General features: G+C 34.7%; 1 protein-coding gene across 1 annotated transcript in view; it reads right to left on the reverse strand.

The window, feature by feature from the left end:
* MCU (mitochondrial calcium uniporter) overlaps positions 1–26,337 on the reverse strand; it is a 217,504-nt gene that overhangs the window by 96,065 nt on the left and 95,102 nt on the right. The window contains exons 3-4 of the mRNA XM_089089379.1: positions 25,384–25,554; positions 12,804–12,922 (exon numbers count right to left, since the gene is read on the reverse strand). Coding sequence (XP_088945505.1) covers positions 12,804–12,922; positions 25,384–25,554 — 290 coding nt within the window. The remainder of the gene's footprint in view (positions 1–12,803; positions 12,923–25,383; positions 25,555–26,337) is intronic.

Genomic DNA, 26,337 nt, shown 5'->3' on the forward strand with positions numbered 1-26,337 from the left:
AAATTTTTTTTCTAATCAGACCAATTTTTAAGAGGAATCTCCCAGTTTCTTTGTGGAAGAACCTGTCTTATGATTTAGGATATCCGATTAAGAATATAATTTTTCTTTAGTCATGGTTCCAGCGGTAGCTGCAGTCTAGAACAAACTACGGTCCATAGTAACCAAGAATTAAAAAAACATGTCGTTTCGAAAGCAATTTTATGGGTATTTCGGAAAAAAGTATAAAACCCAACGCCAGATCCAGGGGGATTATGGGTTTGAGCCCCCTCCCCCCAAAAATTTTTCCGACTTGTAAGAAAGTGACAAAATGCGTATAATCAAATTTGTGGTGCGTTTTTTCACTTTTATTGTAATCCCCCCGAAAAAATAACCCCCAACCCGCCGAAGAAAAATTTTGGATACGCCCTTGCTTAAACCCCTCATAAATGGCGTTGGATCGAAACCAAAAGCATATCATTGGAATCCCATGGCCAAAAACCGGTAACTGTTAATTAAACGAAACATACAAAAATTACGCTTAGGTTAGATCTCAGAAAACTGGTTTCATAGCAACAAAAACAAGTGATAAAATGCACTAGACTTGCACAATTTGGGCTATATATTTGCACATTAGGGGGGGGGGTGGTTTAGGTTAGAGGCGATGTCCAAATACTTTACATCCCCCCCACCCTAGTGTGCAAATATATAGCCCAAATTCTATAACTATATAAACTAAAGGTTATATTAAAGTTATATTTCATTAGGATTAACCTAACTTCACTTTTGGATGTGTTTCGTTTAATTAACAAGTGCCCAAAAACCTTTTTCTGAAAACTTACAGTCCCCTGGATTGAACAACAAGGAAAATCCCTTTTTTGCGTGGTTAGCACTAGTAAAATGCTAATATTGAATTCTAGCAGACTATGTTCCTTCCGGTGTATTTGTCCCACTTTACATTCCATGGCACCTTTCCAGTGCATGTACCTATGGATCTGGTTTGGTGGGTATTCTCTATTCCATGACACCTTTCCAGTGCATGTACATATGGATCTGGTTTGGTGAGTATAATCTGGTTTGGTGGGTATAGTCTAGTTTAGTTTTTCAAAGAGAGTGAGTATTTGACATTTTTGCAAAAAGGGACAAGGAATTCGCAAATTGGACTCTATGAACGATATTAATTAATATTTTGAATAATAGGAGTGTGAATGATTCTAATTAGTGATTGGATTGTATGACGGTGGAGAAAAAAAGAATTAAACTGATTAACAGTTAAGGTAACCCCGAAGGGGTTGTTAACTCAGGTAATTTGTTACTTGACCTAGCTTTACCTCTCCGATGGGGTCTGTATAATATACAAGTAACGTTTGAAAAGTATTGTCAATTTAAAATAGGATCTAACGTTCCCTTCGTTCCCCCATTTCTGAGGGGCAAGGGGAGGGTAGGAGAGGGGGAGTCAATTTTGGAGGTAACACATTCTAAATGAGAAATCGTAAAATACCCGAGACAATGAACAAGTCCCAATATGGCAAGTATTTAGTTAATATAATGCTTGGAAGAGAAATTAAGTTTTGAGGGGGTGTAAAAATGGTAATTATTTAATATCACGGTAAACATACGACTAGACATGCTTCAAGACAAATAGACTAGTGTTTCTGTCTGAACAAATCAATAGTCCTTGACAAACATTTTTTTTATTTTTACTGTCGCGCTATTATTTAAAACATTCTCTTGTTTATACCGCATCAAGCTAGTGACTCATTATAGTGGATGTTTAGGTCTTCAATTTTATTTTTTCAGTGTAATTAATAACATAAAAAAATGATGAAATTTAGATTTGGCTAAGCTCTATTTTGACTACTTTATATGAAGTGAGGGGGGGGGGCGCAAGTATTCAGTTAAAATAAAGCTAGGACGGGGGAAATTAAGTTTTGAGGGAGGTGTAAAAATGCCACTTATTTAATACCCCGGTAAACATTTGACTTGAAATGCTTCAGGAGAAATAGACTATTGCTTCTTTCTGAACTGTTGGGGGAGTGAGTGGGGGTAATTATTTAGTGAAAATAATGGTCAAAATGGGAGAATTATGTTGTGAGGGTAGAGGTAAAAATGGTGATTATTTAATATCCCGGTAAACATAAGACTAGAAATGATTGAGGAGAAATAGACTATTGCTTCTTTCTGAACTAATCAATATTTCTTGACAAATATTTGTTTTTATTTTTACTGTATTGTTATTATTCAAAACATTGCATTGTCTATGCCACATCATACTAGTGAATATTTATCGGGGATTTTTAGATTTTCAATTTTTTTTTCAGTTCAATTAATAAAATAAAAAAAATGATGACATTTTGAATTGACTAAGCTATATTTGTACTACTGTTTATGAAGTGAGGGGGGTGGGGGCATATATATAGTTAAAATAAAGCTAAGAGGGGTAAATTAAGTTTTGCGGGATGTGTAGAAATGCTACTTATTTAATACCCCGGTAAACATTTGACTTGAAATGCTTCAGGAGAAATAAACTATTGCTTCTTTCTGACCTGTCTGGGGCGTGGGCGGGGGCAAGTATTTAGTGAAAATAATGCTACACAGGGGGAAATTAAGTTTTGAGGGGGGTGTAAAAATGGTACTTATTTAATATCCCGGTAAACATACGACTAGAAATGCTTGAGGAGAAATAGACTATTGCTTCGTTCTGAACTAATCGCAATTCCTTGACAAATATTTTTTTCTGAACTGTCTGGGGAGTGGATGGGGGCAAGTATTTAGTGAAAATAATGCTAAAAAGGGGGAAATAAAGTTTTGAGGGGGTGTTTAAAAATGGTACTTATTTAATATCCCGGTAAACATACGACTAGAAATGCTTCAGGAGATATAGACTATTGCTTCTTTCTGAACTAATCAATATTCCTTGACAAATATTTTTTTATTTTTACTGTATTGCTATTATTCAAAACATTGCATTGTCTATGCCACATCAAACTAGCGAATAATTATCGTGGCCTTTTAGGTGTTCAATTTTTTTCAGTTTAATTAATAACATAAAAAATGATGAAATTTAGATTTGGCTAAGCTCTATTTTGACTACTTTAGATGACGTGCGGGGGGGGGGCCCAAGTAGTAAGTTAAAATAAAGCTAGGAAGGGGGAAATTAAGTTTTGAGGGAGGTGTAAAAATGCTACTTATTTAATAACCCGGTAAACATTTGACTTGAAATGCTTTAGGAGTAATAGACTATTGCTTCTTTCTGAACTGTCTGGGGAGTGGGTGGGGGCAAGTATTTAGTGAAAATAATGCTAAAAAGAGGAAAAATAGAAGCTGTTTCCAAAAGATTTAGGATTCATTAACATTTTTCAACTTTATTTATTTTTTTCTTTTTTGTACATATCTTAAAATGTCAAAATATGCTTATGGTTCTAACAATTGTGCTCTAAGCTAATAAGGGTTTTTGACCGTAAACTCTAGTTTTTTGTAAGAAAATTATGGAAAATACAATTCGTTGGTTCATAGGTGAAACTTAAGTCCAGGTATGGATCGAAAAATAAACTATTTCTGTAGAATCTGAGCTAATAAGGGTTTTTGACCATAAACTCTAGTTTCCTGTAAGAAAATTATGCAAAATACAAGTCTCTCGTTCAAATGTGAAACTTAGGTCCATTCTCTGGTTCAAATGTTGAAAAACCCGTGTGAATGAGTTGAAATAGAAATTTTTTAACAGGAAATGACTGAAAAGTGTTTTGGGGGAGATGGGTTGATTGGCAAAAGGATGTATTAGCGTAGTTATAGTGGAGGCCGAGTTGCTAGCGAAAAACCCGTGTGGATGAGTTGAAATGAAAAATTTTAACAAGAAATGGCTGAAAAGTGTTTTGGGGGAGATGGGTTGATTGGCAGAAGGATGTATTAGTGAAGTTATAGTGGAGGGCAAGTTGCTAGTGAAAAATCTAAGCTAATAGGGGTTTTTGACCGTAAACTCTAGTTTTTTTGTAAGAAAATTATGTAAAAGACAATTTGTTGGTTCATAGGTGAAACTTAAGTCCAGGTATGGATCGAAAAATAAACTATATCTGTAGAATCTGAGCTAATAAGGGTTTTTGACCATAAACTCTAGTTTCCTGTGATATAATTATGGAAATTACCATTCTCTCGTTCAAATGTGAAACTTAGGTCAATTCTCTTATTCAAATGTCAAACTTAAGTTCATTGTCGGATGCTCATAATAATGAGGACTGATGGTTCTAATTCAATATTTTTTTTTTCATAAAAGCAAAATATTTTTTTAAACTTCAAAATTACTAAATTTAATTTTTTTTGTACGTATCTTAAAATGACAAAATATGGTTATGGCTCTAACAATTGTACTCTGCGATTGGTCAGAGACACAATTTGACTTTCTCATTGGTACTTTATGTCCGGATTTCGACACTACCTAGTCAAATGCATTTATTAAATCAGTATGTTTTACGCAGTAGAACGATAAACACATAAGTCATACCTTTTTAAAAAGTGAAGATGGAGCATTTTAATAAAGCGTGTTCACATGTCACTGTTAGAGGAGCATATTATTAGGAACATTAGAAGCTATTGAGATATTAAAGAAGTAAAAATGTGTTCACAATTGAATATGATCTTGGGCATCCTATTAACCGAAATAAATATAGTTTCTTTGATGAATCAAAAAAATTCATCTACTTTTCTTGCGGATTTTCGCGAATAGATACCATAAGGTAATAGCGTGTGTGTTGTCTCTGTGTGCGTGTCATCTCTGTTCGTGTGTCTTCTCTCTTTGGGTTGTCGTCTCTCTGTGTGTGTGTGTCGTCTCTGTGCGTCTGTCTTCGCTGTGTGTCGTCTCTCTTTGTGCGTGTGTGTGTGTGTTTGTTTGTGGGTTGTCTCTGTTTGCATGTAAATTTATGCATTGTGTATCCATGAGGTGAATTCAAGAAAGAGTTTGTTACTTACTTACTTACTTACTTACTTACTTACTTACCTACTTGCTCACTTACTTACCTACCACAGAGATGCACCTACATGCACACAGAAACAACCCACACACACACACACACACAAACAGAGAGGACACACACAGCGACGACACACACACAGACGACACACACACAGAGACGACACCACACAGAGGAAAGACACACCAACAGAGTCGACACGCACACACAGACAACACACACGCTATTCTCTCTGGATATCTCACTCTTGCATATCCACCATAAGAAGAGTTGAATTTTTTTGGTACTCCAAAGAAATTAAATTCCTTACTGTCATGACAATGCAAAAATACATTTCCAATAGTGATACAATTTTTACTTGTTTCATAGTTTAAATACTTCTCCTGGTCAGCATTCTATGCTACAATAACATTGACATGTGAGCACACTATTAAAATGCTCTATCTTCACTTTTTTAAAAGATATGACTTATATGTTTATCACTCTACCGCGTAAAAAATATTTATTTAAGAAATGCAATTGACTAGGTAGTGTCGATATCCGGACATAGAATACCAGTGGGAAAGTCAAATTGTGTCTGTGACCGATCACAGATTACAATTTTTAGATCCTTAATCATACTTTTCAATTTTAAGATATTTACAAAAAAAAAAATAAAGTTGAATAATTTCTAATCTTAAAAAAAGATTGTGTGTTTTTATGAAAAAAAAATATTGAATTATAAACATAAGTCCTCATCATTATGAGCATCCGAAACTGGACTTAAGTTTCATATTTGAACCAGAGAATTGATCTATGTTTGACATTTGAACGAGAGAATTGTAATTTCCATAATTTTTTCACAGGAAACTAGCGTTAATGGTCAAAAACCCTTATTAGCACAGATTATTCAGAAAATAGTTTTTTTGACAATTCAAATCTGGACTTAATTTTCACTTATAAACCAATGAGTTTTATTTTCCATAATTTTCTTACAAAAAAACTATAGGTTACGGTAAAAAATATTTACTAGATTTGATGTTACACTCGCAGATCGAACTCAACTATAACTTCGCTAATACATTCTTCTGCCAATCAACCCATCTCCCCCAAAACACTTTTCAGTCATTTCTTGTTAAAAAATTTCTATTTTAACTCATTCACACGGGTTTTTCCACATTTGAACCAGAGAATGGACCTAAGTTTCACATTTGAACGAGAGAAATGTATTTTGCATAATTTTCTTACAGGAAACTAGAGTTTATGGTCAAAAATCCTTATTAGCTCAGATTCTACAAAAATAGTTTATTTTTCGATCCATACCAGGACTTAAGTTTCACCTATGAACCAACGAATTGTATTTTCCATAATTTTCTTACAAAAAACTAGAGTTTACGGTCAAAAACCCTTATTAGCTTAGAGCACAATTGTTAGAACCATAAGCATATTTTGACATTTTAAGATATGTACAAAAAGAAAAAAATAAATAAAGTTGAAAAATGTTAATGAATCCTAAATTTTTTGGAAACAGCTTCTATTTTCCCCCTTTTTAGCATTATTTTCACTAAATACTTGCCCCCACCCACTCCCCAGACAGTTCAGAAAGAAGCAATAGTCTATTTCTCCTGAATCATTTCAAGTAAAATGTTTAACGGGGTATTAAATAAGTAGCATTTTTACACCTCCCTCAAAACTTAATTTCCCCTTCCTAGCTTTATTTTAACTGAATACTTGCCCCCACCCCCTCACTTCATATAAAGTAGTCAAAATAAAGCTTATCCAAAACTAAATTTCATCATTTTTTATGTTATTAATTACACTGAAAAAAAATTGAACACCTAAAAAGCCCCGATAATTATTCGCTAGTTTGATGTGGCATAGACAATGCAATGTTTTGAATAATAGCAATACAGTAAAAATAAAAAATATTTGTCAAGGAATATTGATTAGTTCAGAAAGAAGCAATAGTCTATTTCTCCTGAAGCATTTCTAGTCGTATGTTTACCGGGATATTAAATAAGTACCATTTTTACACCCCCCCCCCCTCAAAACTTAATTTCCCCCTTTTCAGCATTATTTTCACTAAATACTTGCCCCCATCCACTCCCCAGACAGTTCAGAAAAAAATATTTGTCAAGGAATTGCGATTAGTTCAGAAAGAAGCAATAGTCTATTTCTCCTGAAGCATTTCCAGTCGTATGTTTACAGGGATATTAAATAAGTACCATTTTTACACCCCGCTAAAACTTAATTCCTCTTCCTAGCATCATATTCACTAAATACTTGCCCCCACCCCCTCACTTCAAATAAAGTAGTAAAAATATAGCTTAGACAATACTAAATTTAAACTATTTTTTATGTTATTAATTAAAATTAAAAAAAATTTAACACCTAAAAAGCCACGATAAATATTAGCTAGTTTGATGTGGCATAGACAATCCAATGTTTTGAATAATAGCAATACAGTAAAAATAAAAAAAATATTTGTCAAGGAATATTGATTAGTTCATAAAGAAGCAATATTCTATTTCTCCTGAAGCATTTCTAGTCGTATGTTTACCTGTATATTAAATCAGTACCATTTTTACACCCCCCCCCTCAAAACTTAATTTCCCCCTTTTTAGCATTATTTTCACTAAATACTTGCCCCCACCCACTCCCCAGACAGTTCATAAAAAAATATTTGTCAAGGAAGTGCGATTATTTAAGAACGAAGCAATAGTCTATTTCTCCTCAAGCATTTCTAGTCGTATGTTTACCAGGATATTGAATAAGTATCATTTTTACACCCCCCTCAAAACTTAATTTCCTCCTTTTTGGCATTATTTTCACTAAATACTTGCCCCCACCCACTCCCCAGACAGTTCAGAAAGAAGCAATAGTCTATTTCCCCTGAAGCATTTCAAGTCAAATGTTTACCGGGGTATTAAATAAGTAGCATTTTTACACCTCCCTCAAAACTTAATTTGCCCCTTCCTAGCTTTATTTTAACTGTCTACTTGGGCCCACCCCCCGCCCTGCCTCTACAGGAGTCACAAGATAGATAAGACCAATCTAAAATTCATCATTTTTTTTATGTTATTAATTAAACTGAAAAAAATTGAACACCTAAAAAGCCACGATAATTATTCGCTAGTTTGATGAGGCATAGAAAATGCAATGTTTTGAATAATAGCAATACAGTAAAAATAAAAAAAATATTTGTCAAGGAATATTGATTAGTTCAGAAAGAAGCAGTAGTCTATTTCTCCTGAAGCATTTCTAGTCGTATTTATACCGGGATATTAAATAAGTACCATTTTTACACCCCCCCCTCAGAACTTAATTTCCCCCTTTTTAGCATTATTTTCACTGAATACTTGCCCCCACCCACTCCCCAGACAGTTCAGAAAGAAGCAATAGTCTATTTCTCCTGAAGCATTTCAAGTCAAAAGTTTAACAGGGTATGAAATAAGTATCATTTTTACACCTCCCTCAAAACTTAATTTCCCTCTTCCTAGCTTTATTTTAACTGAATACTTGCCCCCACCCCCTCAGTTCATATAAAGTACTCAAAATAGAGCTTATCCAAATCTAAATTTCATAATTTTTTATTCTATAAGTTGACTTGAAAAAAAACATTTAACACCTTGGCAGCACTAATAATTATTAGCTTGCTTGACATGGCATAGATAATACAATGTTTTAAATAATATAGATACAGTAAGAATAAAAAAAATATTTGTCAAGGAATATTGATTAGTTCAGAAAGAAGTAATAGTCTATTTCTCCTGAAGCATTTCTAGTCGTATGTTTACCGGGATATTAAATAAGTACCATTTTTACAGCCCCCTCAAAACTTAATTTCTCTTCCAAGCATTATATTAACTAAATACTTGCCATATTGGAACTTGTACATTGTCTCGGGTATTTTACGATTTCTCATTTAGAATGTGTTACCTCCAAAATTGACTCCCCCACCCCCGCTCCTACCCTCCCCATGCCCCTCAGAAATGGGGGAACGAAGGGAACGTTAGATCCTATTTTAAATTGACAATACTTTTCAAACGTTACTTGTGTATTATACAGACCACATCGGAGAGGTAAAGCTAGGTCAAGTAACAAATTACCTGAGTTAACAACCACTTCGGGGTTACCTTAACTGTTAATCAGTTTAATCCTTTATTTTTCTCCACCGTCATACAATCCAATCACTAATTAGAATCATTCACACTCCTATTATTCAAAATATTAATTAATATCGTTCATAGAGTCCAATTTGCGAATTCCTTGTCCCTTTTTGCAAAAATGTCAAATACTCACTCTCTTTGAAAAACTAAACCAGACTATACCCACCAAACCAGATTATACCCACCAAACCAGATCCATATGTACATGCACTGGAAAGGTTTCATAGAATAGATTATACCCACCAAACCAGATCCATAGGTACATGCACTGGAAAGGTGCCATGGAATGTAAAGTGGGACAAATACACCGGAAGGAACATAGTCTGCTAGAATTCAATATTAGCATTCTACTAGCACTGATATAATAAGGTAACTGGGAGAAGATAGTAATTCTGGCTTAGAAAATTACACAACGGATAGCAACAATCCTCTTTTAAAGTAGCTTTGCTAAATTCTTGCTTTTCACTTTTAAAAAAAAATCAACCCTTTTACGATTTAATGGTTTCATTTCTTTATACTGTTCTCATGACTGTTTTCCCTAAGTTATTTGCTCCAAAAGGTAAATTTCCAACTACGAAATACGGGAATTAATCTCGAAGTATCCCATTAAATCAAGGCTTACATCACATTACTTAAACGAGATAAGAGGACGAATACGGGGGAAAACTCTAAGACGGTGGAAAATTAGTGAAATGAAGATAATTCGACCAGGATCTAGTTTAACCTCTATTTAGTGCAATTGAAGAGAGAAGGAAGAACATAGCAATGGAGGAAAATGACGAACGGAAAAACACAAAACTCTACCGAATATAAAGAGAAAAACTAAAACTATCAAACCTGTTTTAAAGGAATTAAAAATTCAAGAAAAAACAGCAAAGCAAACGAAAGCATAATCACACAAGGTATAGTGATTTAGCTACAATATAAAGGATAAGGAATATTCCATTAAATAAAGGCGTAAACCATATTACTTAAACGAGATAAGACGACGAATAGCCTACGGGGAAAATCTAAGACGATGGAAAATTAGTGAGATACGGATAATTCGACCACAATCTAGTTCAATCCGTCCTAAGTGCAATTGAAGAGAAAAGGACGAACGTAGCAAAGGAAAACAGAAAAACTCAAACCACTAAACTTTAATGAATATAAAGCGAAAAACTAAAACAATAAGACCCGATTTAAAGGAATTAAGAAATTCAAGGAAAAATGGCAAAGCAAATGAAAGAGTAATCACAGAAAGTGTAATGCTTTAGTCATAACAAGTAGAATAAGAATTTATATCCTGTACCGAAAATGGTATAGTAGACATTGGTATAGTATTTCATTTCTGTAACAAAGCAAATGAAGACGTAGTCTATTCGTGCAACTCACAAGTTTTGCATGAGCTCTGCGTAGATTGTTAATTAGTTGTTAACTACGCTTATTCTAACATGCCTCGATTTCTTTACCATGTGGTCATTTGACTCTAGCCTTTTCGTCTGTACCATTAAATATTATGGTTAGGTACATTTTACGACTATAAGGTATATTTTATAAAGTAAATACCATAGAAAATTTCAAGTTTTAAGAGGTTTAATCTTCAAACCAATCAAACAGTTTGTGGTAACGAACTGTAAGTAAGGAGCGACCCGGCTCAATAGTAACCGAAACTCTAAAAAACAGAATTTTTATACCAATAGATATATCAAAAGAATGGGATTTTTATGCTAATTTCAAATATATAAGTTTCATTAAGTTTAGTTTTACCCATCGAAAGTTACAAGCCTGAGAATATTTGCCTGATTTTCGAAAAAATAGGGAAACACCCCTTAAGTCATAGAATCTTAATGAAAACCATACCATGAAATTCAGCGCATCAGAGAACCCTAATGCAGAGGATTCAAGCTCCTATCTGCAAAAATGTGAAATTTTGTATTTTTTGCCAGAAAAAGGATCACGTATGAGTATTTATTTGTTTTTTTCTTCAGGGGTGATCGTATCGATCCAGTGATCCCATAATATAGGGAAAGGACTCATTTGAATTGAAATTAAAAGTTCTAGTGCCCTTTTTAAGTGACCAAAACAAATTGGAGGGCAACTAGGCCCCCTCCCACGCCCCTTTTTTCTCAAAATCGTCCGATAAAAATATAGCCATTTTGTTCAGCTTAGTTGAAAAGCCGAATAACTAAACCTTTGGAAACATCATGACCCCCCACAGCCACTGGGAAGAGGTCTTTAAGTTACAAAATTTGTCCATTGTTTACTTATTATAGTATTTTTTATTGGGAAGTATGCGTACATTTTTCGGGTAGGGAAGGGGGAGTTTTCTACTGGTGGTGTTTTCCACTGGGACAAATTTCTATGAGGAGGGAAGTTTCCATAGGGTGAACTTTTCAGGGGAAATTTTACATTGAGGAAATTTCCCAGAACTCGTATACGAAATTCTTCTTTTATGTCTTGCTTCCTCTTTCCCGACTCAATTTTACGCGTGGAAGTGTTATGGGCAATTGACCGGAGTAAATTTTCACCAAGAATGAATTGTCTAGAGCAGTGGTTCTCAAACTTATTTAGACACTGTACCCCTTTTAACCCAAAAAACGTTTTAGGTACCCCTTCTCAGTTACCGCTACTAAATACACTATAGCTAAAAAAACAAAATTGCCATTCCTAGAGTTAAAGGGTTTTTTTTTTTTTTTGGCCGGCCAGGTACCCCCTAAAAATTTGTGCGTACCTGGTCTAGAGAATAAATCCGTGAGGAGGAGGGATTTTTCCGTGGAGGTGTAGTCGATTTCCTGGCATTATTTAAAGAACGACCAGAACTTAAATAAAAAAAAAGTTTTCTCAACTGAAAGTAAGAAGCAACATCAAAAACTAAAACGAACAGAATTTATTACCTATATGAGGGGGTTGCTCCTCCTCAACATCTTGCTCTTTTCGGTAAAGTTTGAATTCTGTCCCAATTCTTTAAGATCTACTCCTGAAACACTATGTTCGTTGAATTAGAACACTAAGAAGCTTCTTTTAACAGTACGAAAATACTTTAGTGTAAAGAGCAAGGTGTTGGGGAGGAGCAATCCACCTCGTATACGTAATAATTTCTGTTCGTTTTACTTTTTAATGTTGCTCCTTACTTTCTGTTGAAAAAACCTGTTTTTTTAAATTTAATATAAGCTGAAGCGGATACAAAAAATGAAGGTGACAATATGTGTAGGCTACATTAGCTTCCTAAGAAAAAAAAACATTTCTCGTTTTTATTTAAACTTTATTTGGTATTTTTTTCAGGATTTTTTTTTTAATGACGTTTTGAGAAAGAACATGGATGTAGTAATTGAAAAGGCGTTATTTTACAATAGTAAGCCTAAGTCGGTAATTCGGGTCTATAAATTAAATTATATTATGTTATACGAGCTTTAGCGTCGATGAACGTGCTTTTCGGGCGTATTAATATATTTTTAGTGTTTTTCCAAACGTGAAGAAACTAAACGGTGCTATATTTTTTTTTTTAATAGATTTTGACGATATTCGTATTTTTATGGAATTTTACTTAGGTCCTGGGCATAGACAATGTTACGGTGTGAAATTTCGTAAAAATCGTAAGAACCTTTAAGTTTTGGCTTGCCAGTATTTCTCTAAAGCATTATACATGACATCAGACCATCGCACTCAATATTAGCGTTCAAAGCTATCGACGCACACAATCAAAAAGAATATTACCAATCTCGCAATCGCTTACCTTAGAAATTGAAGGTTTTGGGGGCACTTTAACGGTAAAAACATCATCGTTTATCACAATTTGGAAATCTTCATCGAGCAAAACTTCTTGCTTATTGGAAGACGCAATTCTATCACCACCTACAGATAAATAATCATTAAACAACAGAAAAAAAGAAGATTTACAAGACATTAAAGAGAACTACATCATAGGCTAATTAATAATAAAAATGTTGCCGTCCTATATTTTCCCAAAGCAATGCGTCTAGCACCGATTGGCTGAAGCATTGCAAACACATTAGTACTCCTTCTAGTAAACTCATTTGAAAGCACGCACAGAGGCGGTTTTAGAGGGGACAGAAGGAGCACTTGCACTGGGCACAGAAATCTTAGGGGCGCAAAATTTATTATTTATAATCTAACTGCTATAATCAGTTGTGATTTTTGAAATTTTATTTTTATTAAACTAAAGTAGAGGGCGCAGTCGGCAGTAATTATAAGCAAATTCAATCCAAATTTTTCATCTTTTCCATATCACCATTCCTCGAAAATCAAAGTTAGTAGACCGGATTTAACTAAGTTTTAAGTTTGTTGTGATATTTTGTATTTCAATATTGTCAATAAATGAAAATTTTGTTAAACTTTGGCCTCAAAACTTCTCGGAGGCAGGGGGGCTAATCAAGATTTTGCCCAGGGCACAAGAGAGGCCAGAACCACCCCTGAACACGCAGGACAATCTGCCCACAATACGTGCAATATCAAGCTGCCTATTCCAACCCACCTGTGCAGGCTTCTCTGTTAAACCTGCACTTCTGTGCAGTTTTAATGCTGTCATATCTGAAAACTAACGATATATGACTACAATGCTAGACAAAGCGTAAAAAACTATGATTATTTTTTTTCTCAGCTTTTTCCACATTGCAATGTTAAGCAGGTAAATTAACTTAGTTACTAAAAAATCACTCACAGTTTACTCAGAAAAAGTCATTAGCCAATCTCTTAGAAGTATAAAAGCACCGGGTATCAGGCAGGGTAAAACCTTATAGAAGAAAATATACCCTAATCTCAACAATATTTATGGCCTTGTTAGCCATATTTGTCTTTACTGAAAACGCAAGAAGTTCTACATTTTAATTTCTATTTGTAATAGAAAAATTTGTTCACAATTTGCCTTTTTGAGTTTTCACACAACTTAAACGGTAGGCTTCTCTTTTTTTTTTTTCATAGTACTCCGCGGAGCCTTTCACACTAGCCTGCCTACGTTATCTTTCTGAGCAAATTTTGCTGTAACGCAGGCAGTGCCGAGTAGGCTCGAGCTCTACGTAGAATTTTACGTTGCAAAACCTTATGTTGCGTTATATAAAAGTCAATTCAGCAGCAAAAATTCGAATTTCTGGATGAGCAATACTTTCCTTTTCGGCCAACTGTCTAGGGCTAAACGGAAAGCAGGATGTCTGCGGTTGGTGTGAGAGGATGTTGTAAAGAAGACTTAAGGGAAATGGAATCTTCCTGGGAGGGTTTAAAGAGGGAGGCTTTGAATAGACTGGGATGCAGGAGGAGCGTCCGTAGCTGTGTTGACCTCAGGCGGCTTGGTGCTGCGGTGAATTGTTAGTAGTAATTGTAGTGAAGTACAGCTCGATGTATCAGCTTAATACATAGAGTAACATAACAGGTAACAGTAGGGTAACAGTAACATATACGGTACTAAATGTAACATAACCTAACCACTTAGCATAAAAAATGACATCGATATAAAGGTCTTTTATTAGGTTGCCATTGCTGCGCAGTTACATGATAGACTACAAATCGCGTCATGCATCCGTTGTTCTCTCAGAAAATCTTCATTAACATAGGATTATTAGGAATTTTGTGAAAAGAAAACTACAATTTTAGCTACTTGAGGAAAAGCATTTATTCCTTCAGGAAAAACAGTCCTTCCTTTATATGTTTTTCATCTTTACTTTTGATAACTAATCACTATTTGTATTTCCATTTCCCGCTAAAGAAGAAAATTTAGACACAATTGCCTTGGATACTTTAGACGAAAATTATGGAACAACAAATTGTGATTCTATCTAATAAATCGCAATTACAAGGCAATGAGAATTATTCCAATATTCTAGAATTTTTTTCTTTCCGGCCGGTTTAAAAAAATTGTCTATCTTAAATAACTACGGTAAAAAAAAGAACAGAGATCAACAAGCAAGGCCGTATCCAGGGGAGGGGTTAGGGGTTTTGACCCACCCCCGAAATTTTTGTCCGACTTGTAAAAACGTATCAAAATGCATATAAAAAAGTTATTGATACGTTTTTGTACCCCCCCCCCCTCCAAACAAAAAACTGGATACGGCCTTGCCAACAAGCAGCAACTTAGAATGCAATCATCCGATGAAGGGGCTTACGATGAGGAACTTACGGTTGAACGAATTCCCACGAAACATCTGAATTTTAGATACCAGGTGGGGCAGAAACCCCCTGGGCATGCTTCAAGTACAATTACAATCATCCAATGTGTCGATAAAAATTAGATAAAAAATCAAAATGAACACACCTGATGCGAGGGATGCTATAGATGTTCGAGCTCCATCAGTTATATCCGACATGACTAAAAACTCGTATTTTACTCGAGGCTCGGTTCAAATCTGTTCTTACTCGTATGCACAATTTCATATCAGTTTCTTGATGCAATTAAATAAAAAAAGAAGTTTGCCCAAATGAAAGTAAAGAGCGATATTGCAACTTAAAACGAACAGTAACTATTCTGCCTATCAGGGGGCACCCCTTCTCACCCCACCCACTCTATACGCTAAAGTTTAATAGTGCTTTAAATGACTTATTATTCCAATCCAACGGCCCTCATGTTTGAGTAGTCATTCTTATAGAATTGGGGCAAAAATTCAAACTTTGGCGCATAGATCGGGGGGTTTAGGAGCGGGCAACCCCCCTGATATACGGAATAATTTCTTTCCATTTTAAGTTGTAATGTCGTTCTTTACTTTCGTTTGAGAAAAAAAAATGTTTTTCCATTTAATTTTGTTTGTTTTTCGTAGTATACACAGGGTTACACTAAATGCGAGAAGGACACTACTACCCCTAAAACCCAACTCTTTAAATGAAAATTTAACGTTTGCAGATCAATGCTTCAAAATTCATTGCTCGTTTAGTGTCTTTGTTTTTCGAAATTAAGTATAATTATCCAAATTAAACTATCATCTCCTCAATATGAGGGGACCTTATCCTTCATGATTTACTCTACCAATTTTTATTAGTTACAAGTATCTTATCAACTGCCTAACCTCTACAACCTTAATTTTTGTGAAAGCGAAAAAAAAAAAAATCAAATTAAAAACTCTGATCATATACTTTCAGCTTTAAAAATGACTTTTAAATGACTCAATCATTATTTTCACTTTTTCAAAGAGGAACTGAACACAACGGAACAAAAGAACAACGCCCGAATTACAACCTTAAGAGGACTTAAAAAAAAGTTATTAGGGTTTTGATTGATTAGCTTTTATCTGATATTCACAGCAAGATATGCAGCTTAAACCTGCGGGTGCTAACACCTCAAGCTGCTCAAATAGTTCTGAGACATCCCTAATTTTCATGACTTATTTTAAAAGATTTGTCTCAGGACTCAGGCAGTTTAGTATATATATATATATATATATATATATATATATATATATATATATATATATATATATATATATATATATATATATATATATATATATATATATATATATATATATATATATATATATATATATATATATATATATATATATATATATATATATATATATATATATTATTTTATATTATTTTATTATTTTAAAAGATTTGTCTCAGGACTCAGGCAGTTTAGTATATATATATATATATATATATATATATATATATATATATATATATATATATATATATATATATATATATATATATATATATATATATATATATATATATATATATATATATATATATATATATATATATATATATATATATATATATATATATATATATATATATCTATTTATATATATCTATATCTATTCTCCTGTTTATCAAATCTATTTTACTATGGAACTCCATCCCTCCTGATGTCCCTCTATCTCTTTCTGCAAAGGCACTTTCTCGCTGGGTATTTCCAGTATAGTATTTTCCCCCTTTTTTCTTCATATTTTGCATTCTATCCACATTTATGTCTTTTTTTTTCTTTTTTCTTTTTTCATTCAATATATTTAAAATAATTCTCCTATTATTTCTCATATTTTCATAATTGTCTCTTATCCAATTTTTTTTTTTTTTTTTTTTTTTTTCTAGTGCTTTATAATAGTGTCTTATTTGTTTTGTTGGGCCGTTAAAATCTTATGTTCTTTGGAGGTTTTAAATTTTAATTTTGTAATTGTATTGTTTTTTTTTAGTATTAATAAATTTATTTATTGATTGATTGATTGATATATATATATATATATATATATATATATATATATATATATATATATATATATATATATATATATATATATATATATATATATATATGTATATATATATCACATTTGCTCGTTATTAACGCAAATTCGATTGCTCCGTTGCTTTAGGTATATTCGAGGGGAGTGGGACGGGGGTTGTGTAATTTCCACCTTGAACACATATATACATAAGCATTGCAAGATAATGTATTATTCTAAAACGGAAAGCAGGTCGTCCGCGATTGGGGTTGGACGATATTATACAAAAAGATGTAAGGGAAATCGGAACTACCTGGGAGGGTATAAAGATGGAGGCTTTGAATAAATTAGGATGAAGAAGGAGCTTGCGTAGCTGTGTTGGCCTCAGGCGGCTTGGTGCTGCGGTGAGTTGTTAGTAGTAGTAGCAGTAGCAGAAACAATATTCTGACGCTCAATCACAGGAGAAGGGAGTACCTGAGAGCTCAAAATAAGTATTAAAATCCGAAGAAAGGAAGAAAATACGTACGTTATTTGCATGTTGTTTAACGGTCATTCAAAGAGAATGGACGGGAAGGGGGTAGTGTTCATCTAAAAGACATAAAGGCATATGAACTGTAAAATAACCTAATATTTAGAATTTTTTTATGTCATAACTTATTTTTGAGCTTTACACCCTTCGGTAAAATGTCTACATGTCCATAGGATAGGGGTTTATTAATAGAACACTTAATTAACGCAAGAAGAACATTTTACGACTCCCATTAAAGAATCTGTAGTCAATTCAGTGCATTATGGATACATGGGACGCATATTTTGAACGTTCATTCAATATTCGGAAACCAAAACCATAGTGCCAAACACTAATCTTCGATGATATACGTTCTTTGGTTTGTCAAATTTCAAGGATTCGTACGAAAAGAAAAAAATATATACATATGGGGGTATTTTCCGGGTGTAATTGTCTGTAGGGGGGTTTTCCGGGGGGAATATTCAGCGAGGAGATATTTCTGGGGAGAATTTGCCAGGGGGAATAGTCCGCAAAGGGAGTTTTTTGTGAGGGAATCAGCCAGACACCGTTACTGGGTTCTTTTGGAAAAAGTGATTCTTCTATATACAGAAGAATGTAAGTAAAATCAAAAAATGGAGATGTTTCTGAACCGAACACAGAATCTCCATTGTATTTGTCTTATCGTTTATATATTCATGCGCAGAATATTCTATCCTGGAGTCTCAATCCACGGCAAATGGATAATATAAAATGGAATGCACATGTTTCTCCCCATTAAACCAAGTGGCATATGTTACCGGATCATGCCCCCCCTGCGTCAAATTAGCTGCAATAATTCACGAAGCCTTGGACCTCAGTTACACTTCTTCCTATTTCGGAAGCCTCTTTAATAACATACAAAACTATAACTGCTATCATTGACAGCTTATCGCTGCCCCATGCCGCCGAAGGTCACCACAGCTGTACCAGCAATTCCTTCATAAGACCCTATTCAGAGCTTCACTCTTAATCCCTTCCATGAAGTTTCTACTATTCACAATCTTTCTTATTGCCTCTTCCCACTTCATTTGAGCATATCCTGCTTTTCGTTTGTCCCCACACCTTCATCCCGACACCGCGATCTAACTCTTCTCCACAAACATTATAACTCAATAAAACCGTTTCATGTTATCATGTGGTAGACAAAAACAAGCATAAGGGGCATCTGGACCTCATTTGAAATTTTGAAGCGCCCCCCCCTTAAACCATGTAGAGGAAACCATTTGAAAGTTGATGTATTAAGCAAAATATTTGGCTACATGAAACTTTGTCAAGTAAAATATTTAGCTACAATAAACTTTGTCATTGACATTGTTTTGACTGAACTAATACTTATCCAGCCATTTGCTAGCTTGCAAAGGTTGTCTTCATCAATCTTCAATGCAAATTTAATATTGGTAAGAGCGACAAGGAGCTACCCCCCCTCCCCTTCTCCGAAGTAGAGGAGGTGTGCGCCACCAGAAGTTTGATGCACTAAGTAAAATATTTAGCTTTATGAAGCTCTGTCATTGAACTTGTTTTGATTGAGTTCATACTCATCCAGCTCTTGCTAGATCTTTGCTTGCAAAGGTTGTCTTCATCGACCTTCAATGCAAATTTAATATTGGTAAGAGTAGCATGGAGCTACCCCCTCCCCTTCTACGATGTATAGGAGACGTGCGCCACCAGACGTTTGATGCAATGAGTAAAATAATTAGCTTTATGAAGCTCTGTCATTGAACTTCTTTTGATTGAGCTCAAACTTATCCAGCTCTTGCCAGATCTTTGCTTGCAAAGGTTGCCTTCATCGACCTTCAATGCAAATTTAATATTGGCAGGAGCGACATGGAGCTACCCACTTCTCCTACATAGAGGAGATGTGCGGGCCACCAGAAGTTTGATGCAGTAAGTAAAATATTTAGCTTTACGAAGCTCTGTCATTAATCTTCTTTTGATTGAGCTCATACTTATCCAGCTATTGTCAAATCTTTGCTTACAAAGGTTGTCTTCATAGACCTACAATTTAAATTTAACATTTGTAAGAGCGACATGGAAACTACCCCCTTCCCCTTCTCCGAAGTAGAGGAGATATGCGTCACCAGAAGTTTGATGTACTAAGTAAAATATTTAGCTTTATGAAGCTCTGTCATTGAACTTGTTTTGATTGAGCTCATACTTATCCAGCTCTAGCCAGATCTTTGCTTGAAAAAGTTGTTTTCATCGACCTTCAATGCAAATTTAATATTGGTAAGAGTAACATGGAGCTACCCCCTCCCCTTCTACGATGTATAGGAGTCGTGCGCCACCAGAAGTTTGATGCAATGAGTAAAATAATTAGCTTTATGAAGCTCTGTCATTGAACTTCTTTTGATTGAGCTCAAACTTATCCAGCTATTGTCAAATCTTTGCTTATAAAGGTTGCCTTCATCGACCTTCAATGCAAATTTAATATTGGCAGGAGCGACATGGAGTACCTCTCCTACATAGAGGAGATGTGCGGGCCACCAGAAGTTTGATGCACTAAGTAAAATATTTAGCTTTACGAAGCTCTGTCATTAAACTTCTTTTGATTGAGCTCATACTTATCCAGCTATTGTCAAATCTTTGCTTACAAAGGTTGTCTTCATAGACCTACAATTTAAATTTAACATTTGTAAGAGCGACATGGAAACTACCCCCTTCCCCTTCTCCGAAGTAGAGGAGATATGCGTCACCAGAAGTTTGATGTACTAAGTAAAATAATTACCTTTACGAAGCTCTGTCATTGAAATTGTTTCGATTGAGCTCATACTTATCCAGCTCTTGCCAGATCTTTGCTTGTAAAGGTTGCCTTCATCGACCTTCAATGCAAATTTAATATTGGCAGGAGCGACATGGAGCTACCCACTTCTCCTACATAGAGGAGATGTGCGGGCCACCAGAAGTTTGATGCAGTAAGTAAAATATTTAGCTTTATGAAGCTCTGTCATTGAACTTCTTTTGATTGAGCTCATACTTATCCAGCTATTGTCAAATCTTTGCTTACAAAGGTTGTCTTCATAGACCTACAATTTAAATTTAACATTTGTAAGAGCGACATGGAAACTACCCCCTTCCCCTTCTCCGAAGTAGAGGAGATATGCGTCACCAGAAGTTTGATGTACTAAGTAAAATATTTAGCTTTATGAAGCTCTGTCATTGAAATTGTTTTGATTGAGCTCATACTTATCCAGCTCTAGCTAGATCTTTGCTTGCAAAGGTTGTCTTCATCGACCTTCAATGCAAATTTAATATTGGTAAGAGTAGCATGGAGCTACCCCCTCCCCTTCTACGATGTATAGGAGACGTGCGCCACCAGAAGTTTGATGCAATGAGTAAAATAATTAGCTTTATGAAGCTCTGTCATTGAACTTCTTTCGATTGAGCTCATACTTATCCAGCTCTTGCCAGATCTTTGCTTGTAAAGGTTGTCTTCATCGACCTTCAATGCAAATTTAATATTGGCAGGAGCGACATGGAGCTACCCACTTCTCCTACGTTGAGGAGATGTGCGGGCCACCAGAAGTTTGATGCACTAAGTAAAACATTTAGCTTTACGAAGCTCTGTCATTAAACTTCTTTTGATTGAGCTCATACTTATCCAGCTATTGTTAAATCTTTGCTTACAAAGGTCGTCTTCATAGACCTTCAATTTAAATTTAACATTTGTAAAAGCGACATGGAACTACCCGCTTCCCCCTCTCCGAAGTAGAGGAGATATGTGCCACCAGAAGTTTGATGTACTAAGTAAAATATTTAGCTTTATGAAGCTCTGTCATTGAACTTGTTTTGATTGAGCTCATACTTATCCAGCTCTAGCCAGATCTTTGCTTGCAAAAGTTGTTTTCATCGACCTTCAATGCAAATTTAATATTGGTAAGAGTGACATGGAGGTACCCCCCCCCTTCTCCGATGTATAGGAGATGTGCGCCGCCAGAAGTTTGACACAATGAGTAAAATATTTAGCTTTGTGAAGCTCTGTCATTGAACTTGTTTTGATTGAGCTGATGCTTATCCAGCTCTTGCCAGATCTTTGCTTGCAAAGGTTGTCTTCATTGACCTTAAATGCAAATTTAATATTGATAAGAGCGACCTACCCCCTCACCCACATAGAGGAAATGTATGCCAACAGAAGTTTGATCCATCAAGTACAATATTTAGCTACCTGAAATCTTGTCATTGATATTGTTTGAACCGAATTCATTCTTATCCAGCGCTTGCCAGCTCTTTGCTTGGAAAGGTTGTCTTGTCGATTTTTAATGCAAATTTAATATTGGTAAGAGTAACTTGAAGCTAACCCTCTCCCCTTCACTAACGTAGAGGAGATTTGTGCCACTGCAGTTTGATGCATAAAGTAAAATATTTAGCTACATGAAACTTTGTCACTGAAACTCTTTTGATTGAACTCATACTTATCCAGCTCTATCCAAATCTTTGCTTGCAAAAGTTGTCTTCATCGACCTTCAATGCAAATTTAATATTGGTAAGTGTGACATGGAGCTACCCCCCCCCCCTTCTACGATGTATAGGAGATGTGTGCCACCAGAAGTTTGACACAATAAGTAAAATATTTAGCTTTATGAAGCTCTGTCATTGAACTTGTTTTGATTGAGCTCATACTTATCCAGCTCTAGCCAAATCTTTGCTTGCAAAAGTTGTCTTCATCGACCTTCAATGCAAATTTAATATTGGTAAGAGTGACATGGAGCTACCCCCCCCCCCCTTCTACGATGTATAGGAGATGTGCGCCGCCAGAAGTTTGACACAATGAGTAAAATATTTAGCTTTGTGAAGCTCTGTCATTGAACTTGTTTTGATTGAGCTGATGCTTATCCAGCTCTTGCCAGATCTTTGCTTGCAAAGGTTGTCTTCATTGACCTTAAATGCAAATTTAATATTGATAAGAGCGACCTACCCCCCCCTCACCCACATAGAGGAAATGTATGCCAACAGAAGTTTGATCCATCAAGTACAATATTTAGCTACCTGAAATCTTGTCATTGATATTGTTTGAACCGAATTCATTCTTATCCAGCGCTTGCCAGCTCTTTGCTTGGAAAGGTTGTCTTGTCGATTTTTAATGCAAATTTAATATTGGTAAGAGTAACTTGAAGCTAACCTCTCCCCTTCACTAACGTAGAGGAGATTTGTGCCACTGCAGTTTGATGCATAAAGTAAAATATTTAGCTACATGAAACTTTGTCACTGAAACTCTTTTGATTGAACTCATACTTATCCAGCTCTATCCAAATCTTTGCTTGCAAAAGTTGTCTTCATCGACCTTCAATGCAAATTTAATATTGGTAAGAGTGACATGGAGCTACCCCCCCCCCTTCTACGATGTATAGGAGATGTGTGCCACCAGAAGTTTGACACAATGAGTAAAATATTTAGCTTTGTGAAGCTCTGTCATTGAAGTTGTTTTGATTGAGCTGATGCTTATCCAGCTCTTGCCAGATCTTTGCTTGCAAAGGTTGTCTTCATTGACCTTAAATGCAAATTTAATATTGATAAGAGCGACCTACCCCCCCCCCCCCTCACCCACATATAGGAAATGTATGCCAACAGAAGTTTGATCCATCAAGTACAATATTTAGCTACCTGAAATCTTGTCGTTGATATTGTTTGGACTGAATTCATTCTTATCCAGCGCTTGTCAGCTCTTTGCTTGGAAAGGTTGTCTTGTCGATTTTTAATGCAAATTTAATATTGGTAAGAGTTACTTGAAGCTACCCCTCTCCCCTTCACTAACGTAGAGGAGATTTGTGCCACTGCAGTTTGATGCATAAAGTAAAATATTTAGCTACACGAAACTTTGTCACTGAAACTCTTTTGATTGAGCTCATACTTATCCAAATCTCGTCTTGTAATAAAAGGTTGTCTTCATAGATTTCCAATGCAAATTTGATGTAGTGAGAGCAATTCCCAAGACTAAATTTTTAGACAAAAGAAACCTTTTTATAATTAAGCTCTAAAAACCTCACATTCTATGGATGTTTTTATTCAAAATGACCTGATGGATTCTTTCACCTCTTTTCAATTCCCCTTTCAGGGGAATAGTTTGAAAAATGGGAATAAGGCTATTATATCCGATTAAAGAGACTCGTTTAAACTAATGATTCCATTTTTATCTGATCCACATGATTCTTCATTGAAAGCGTGTTTTAGCCTTCATTCAACTTTGCCTATTCATATAGTAAATATTTAGCAAATCAACAATGTGAAGATTGCCTTTTCAAGATAGCGTATGCGAAATGACACAAGCTTACGTTTTCTACTTTGAAGCAAAGATGAATGCAAATCAAAACAACTTTAAAATGAAAGTCATCACCTGAACTTTCCTTCAAGGATGTGACTTGTTCTATCTCTCTTTTGAATATACCAATTATTCTTTTCCTCGCTCGCTTTGGATTAGATGAGTTGTTAATCATTTTTCCATTCCATTTGTATTTATTGCATGTTTATAAACTTGCTAGGTCCTTAGTAATTCAATTTCTCATTGATATATTAGACCCGATTAATGAATATAGTTGATTTCTAAAGTGATGCGCTTACTATTTAGTTCGCAGTCTTTTTCTCGTAGTGTTTCTTTTTTAAATTCTGCTATGTTAATTTTCCTTCACTTTCTATGCCAATTTACATTTATTGTAATGTAAATTGGGTTTTTTGGTTCAAGCACAAATGACAAATCTATCTATGGTTGTGGTTACCAAGTAAAAAAGTAAAATTCGTCTAAAATATAGACACTCTAAGATAAAAAAAAAGTCTGAATTCCATACATATCAGAAAACTTGTTTTTTTTCTCCATCGGTTCTAATTCTATAGCTTTTATTAAAAGAAAATTATTTTCTACTAAAAGTTGGAAATAATACCCCCTGAACACAAATCCTGGATATGCCCTTAGACTAGATACATATGTCTCTAGGCGTTATGCTGTTTTTGAAATTCCTGAAAAGAAGGAAAAGTTTTCAGTCCGAACTTACAAAATTGTTGATTTTCCCTTTGAGTAGTTAAGCAATTGAGTTTGAGCAGTTGAGTAGAGTTTGAGTACTTTCCCTTTCATAAGAACAATATTTTCAGTCCGAACTTACAAAATTGTTGATTTTCCCTTTGGGTGGTTAAGTAGTTGAGTTTGAGTAGTTGAGTAGTTTTGAGTACTTTCCCTTTCATAAGAACAATTAAAGTAATTTATATTTGTTAATATTGAATTTATAGTTTTGTTTTATTGCCACAAGCGCCAAGTGAATAATCTCGGTGTTTCAGATGTCAATGTACATCATACATTTTTTTTCCTTGTGAAGTGTTTTTTTTCTATAGTATTCCTCTAGTATGCGTTTATCCCTTTATGTACAGAGGGTACAAATAAACTAATACGTTATTATAACATCTTATGGGTCGACAGCGTTTATCAGATAAAAGTCTTAAAATAGAAAAAAAAATAGGTTTCGACAACCATACTCTAAACTGACTAATTCGTTCATACGCTGTTTTCAGTGAACAAGTCATTTTAACTAATTTACTTAAATTCCGTTTCGCTCTGTGGAAGATGCGTTTTGACTGACATGTTAATTTGAAAAAAGGAAAAAAGTTCTTACCTACTGTGCGAATAATAATCCTGTCTATACCTCTGTCTTCGCTGCTGACATTTTGTAATAAATCTCCAATATTTTCTGAAATGGGCTTGAGACTGAAAACGCATTTTTCACGTCTAGACGGCAAAGGAAGAACTAGTTGGGCCTTTCCAGATATGAACTCTAACCGAACATCTATAACGAAAGCGAAAATTAACAGCCAGTAAGAAAGACCGTATTAAATATATTATAGTAACAGTTTAACGGTACATGCTGATATAGCATCAGTGGCGGTTCTGGCCTCTCGCGCCCTGGGAAAAATCTTGATTAGCACCCCCCCTCCTGTCTTGCACAAAATTTTTAGGTCACATTTTAACAAGATTTTCATTTATTAACAAAATTATTTTCCAATTTATAAACTGATTAATAATTCAATAGGCCTACTTAATTCGTATTAATGCAATTATTTTAATTATTATTATTTATTAATCATTATTTAATCATTTTCTATTTTTTAGTTTGTATTTATTTTATTAATTAAATAATAATTTTATTTATTCTTTCGTTTATTAACTGCAAACTCTAATTTCTATTTGATTATAACCGTTAGGTTATTCATTTGAAATTTTGCGCCCCTAAAGTTTCTGCACCCAGGGAAAGTTCCCCCTGTCGCCCCCAAAATCGCCTCTGTATAGCATATACTATAGTATATTGATAAATCTAGGCTGTCAAGCTTTATAGGCCTTTATGGCGGGCGAAGTGCAAATAGTGTTTATTTTATCAATGAATAGATATCTCTCTCATTGAGCAAAAAATTCATACATGTGCACGTGCGAAAAACAACACTGTCTTTGAATCCGAAAATACAGATACCCACGAACATTGGCTTGCCATTTTATTAGTTTAGGTTATTTTTTAGGCTTTATTTTATTAGTTTTTCTTAGTTTATGAGTTGAATTAAGAAAACAAAGTAAATCT

Source organism: Artemia sp. Qi Xiang Cuo, chromosome 5 (genome assembly GCF_049724085.1).
Source record: "Artemia sp. Qi Xiang Cuo chromosome 5, ASM4972408v1, whole genome shotgun sequence".
In the NCBI taxonomy this organism is placed as follows: domain Eukaryota; kingdom Metazoa; phylum Arthropoda; class Branchiopoda; order Anostraca; family Artemiidae; genus Artemia; species Artemia sp. Qi Xiang Cuo.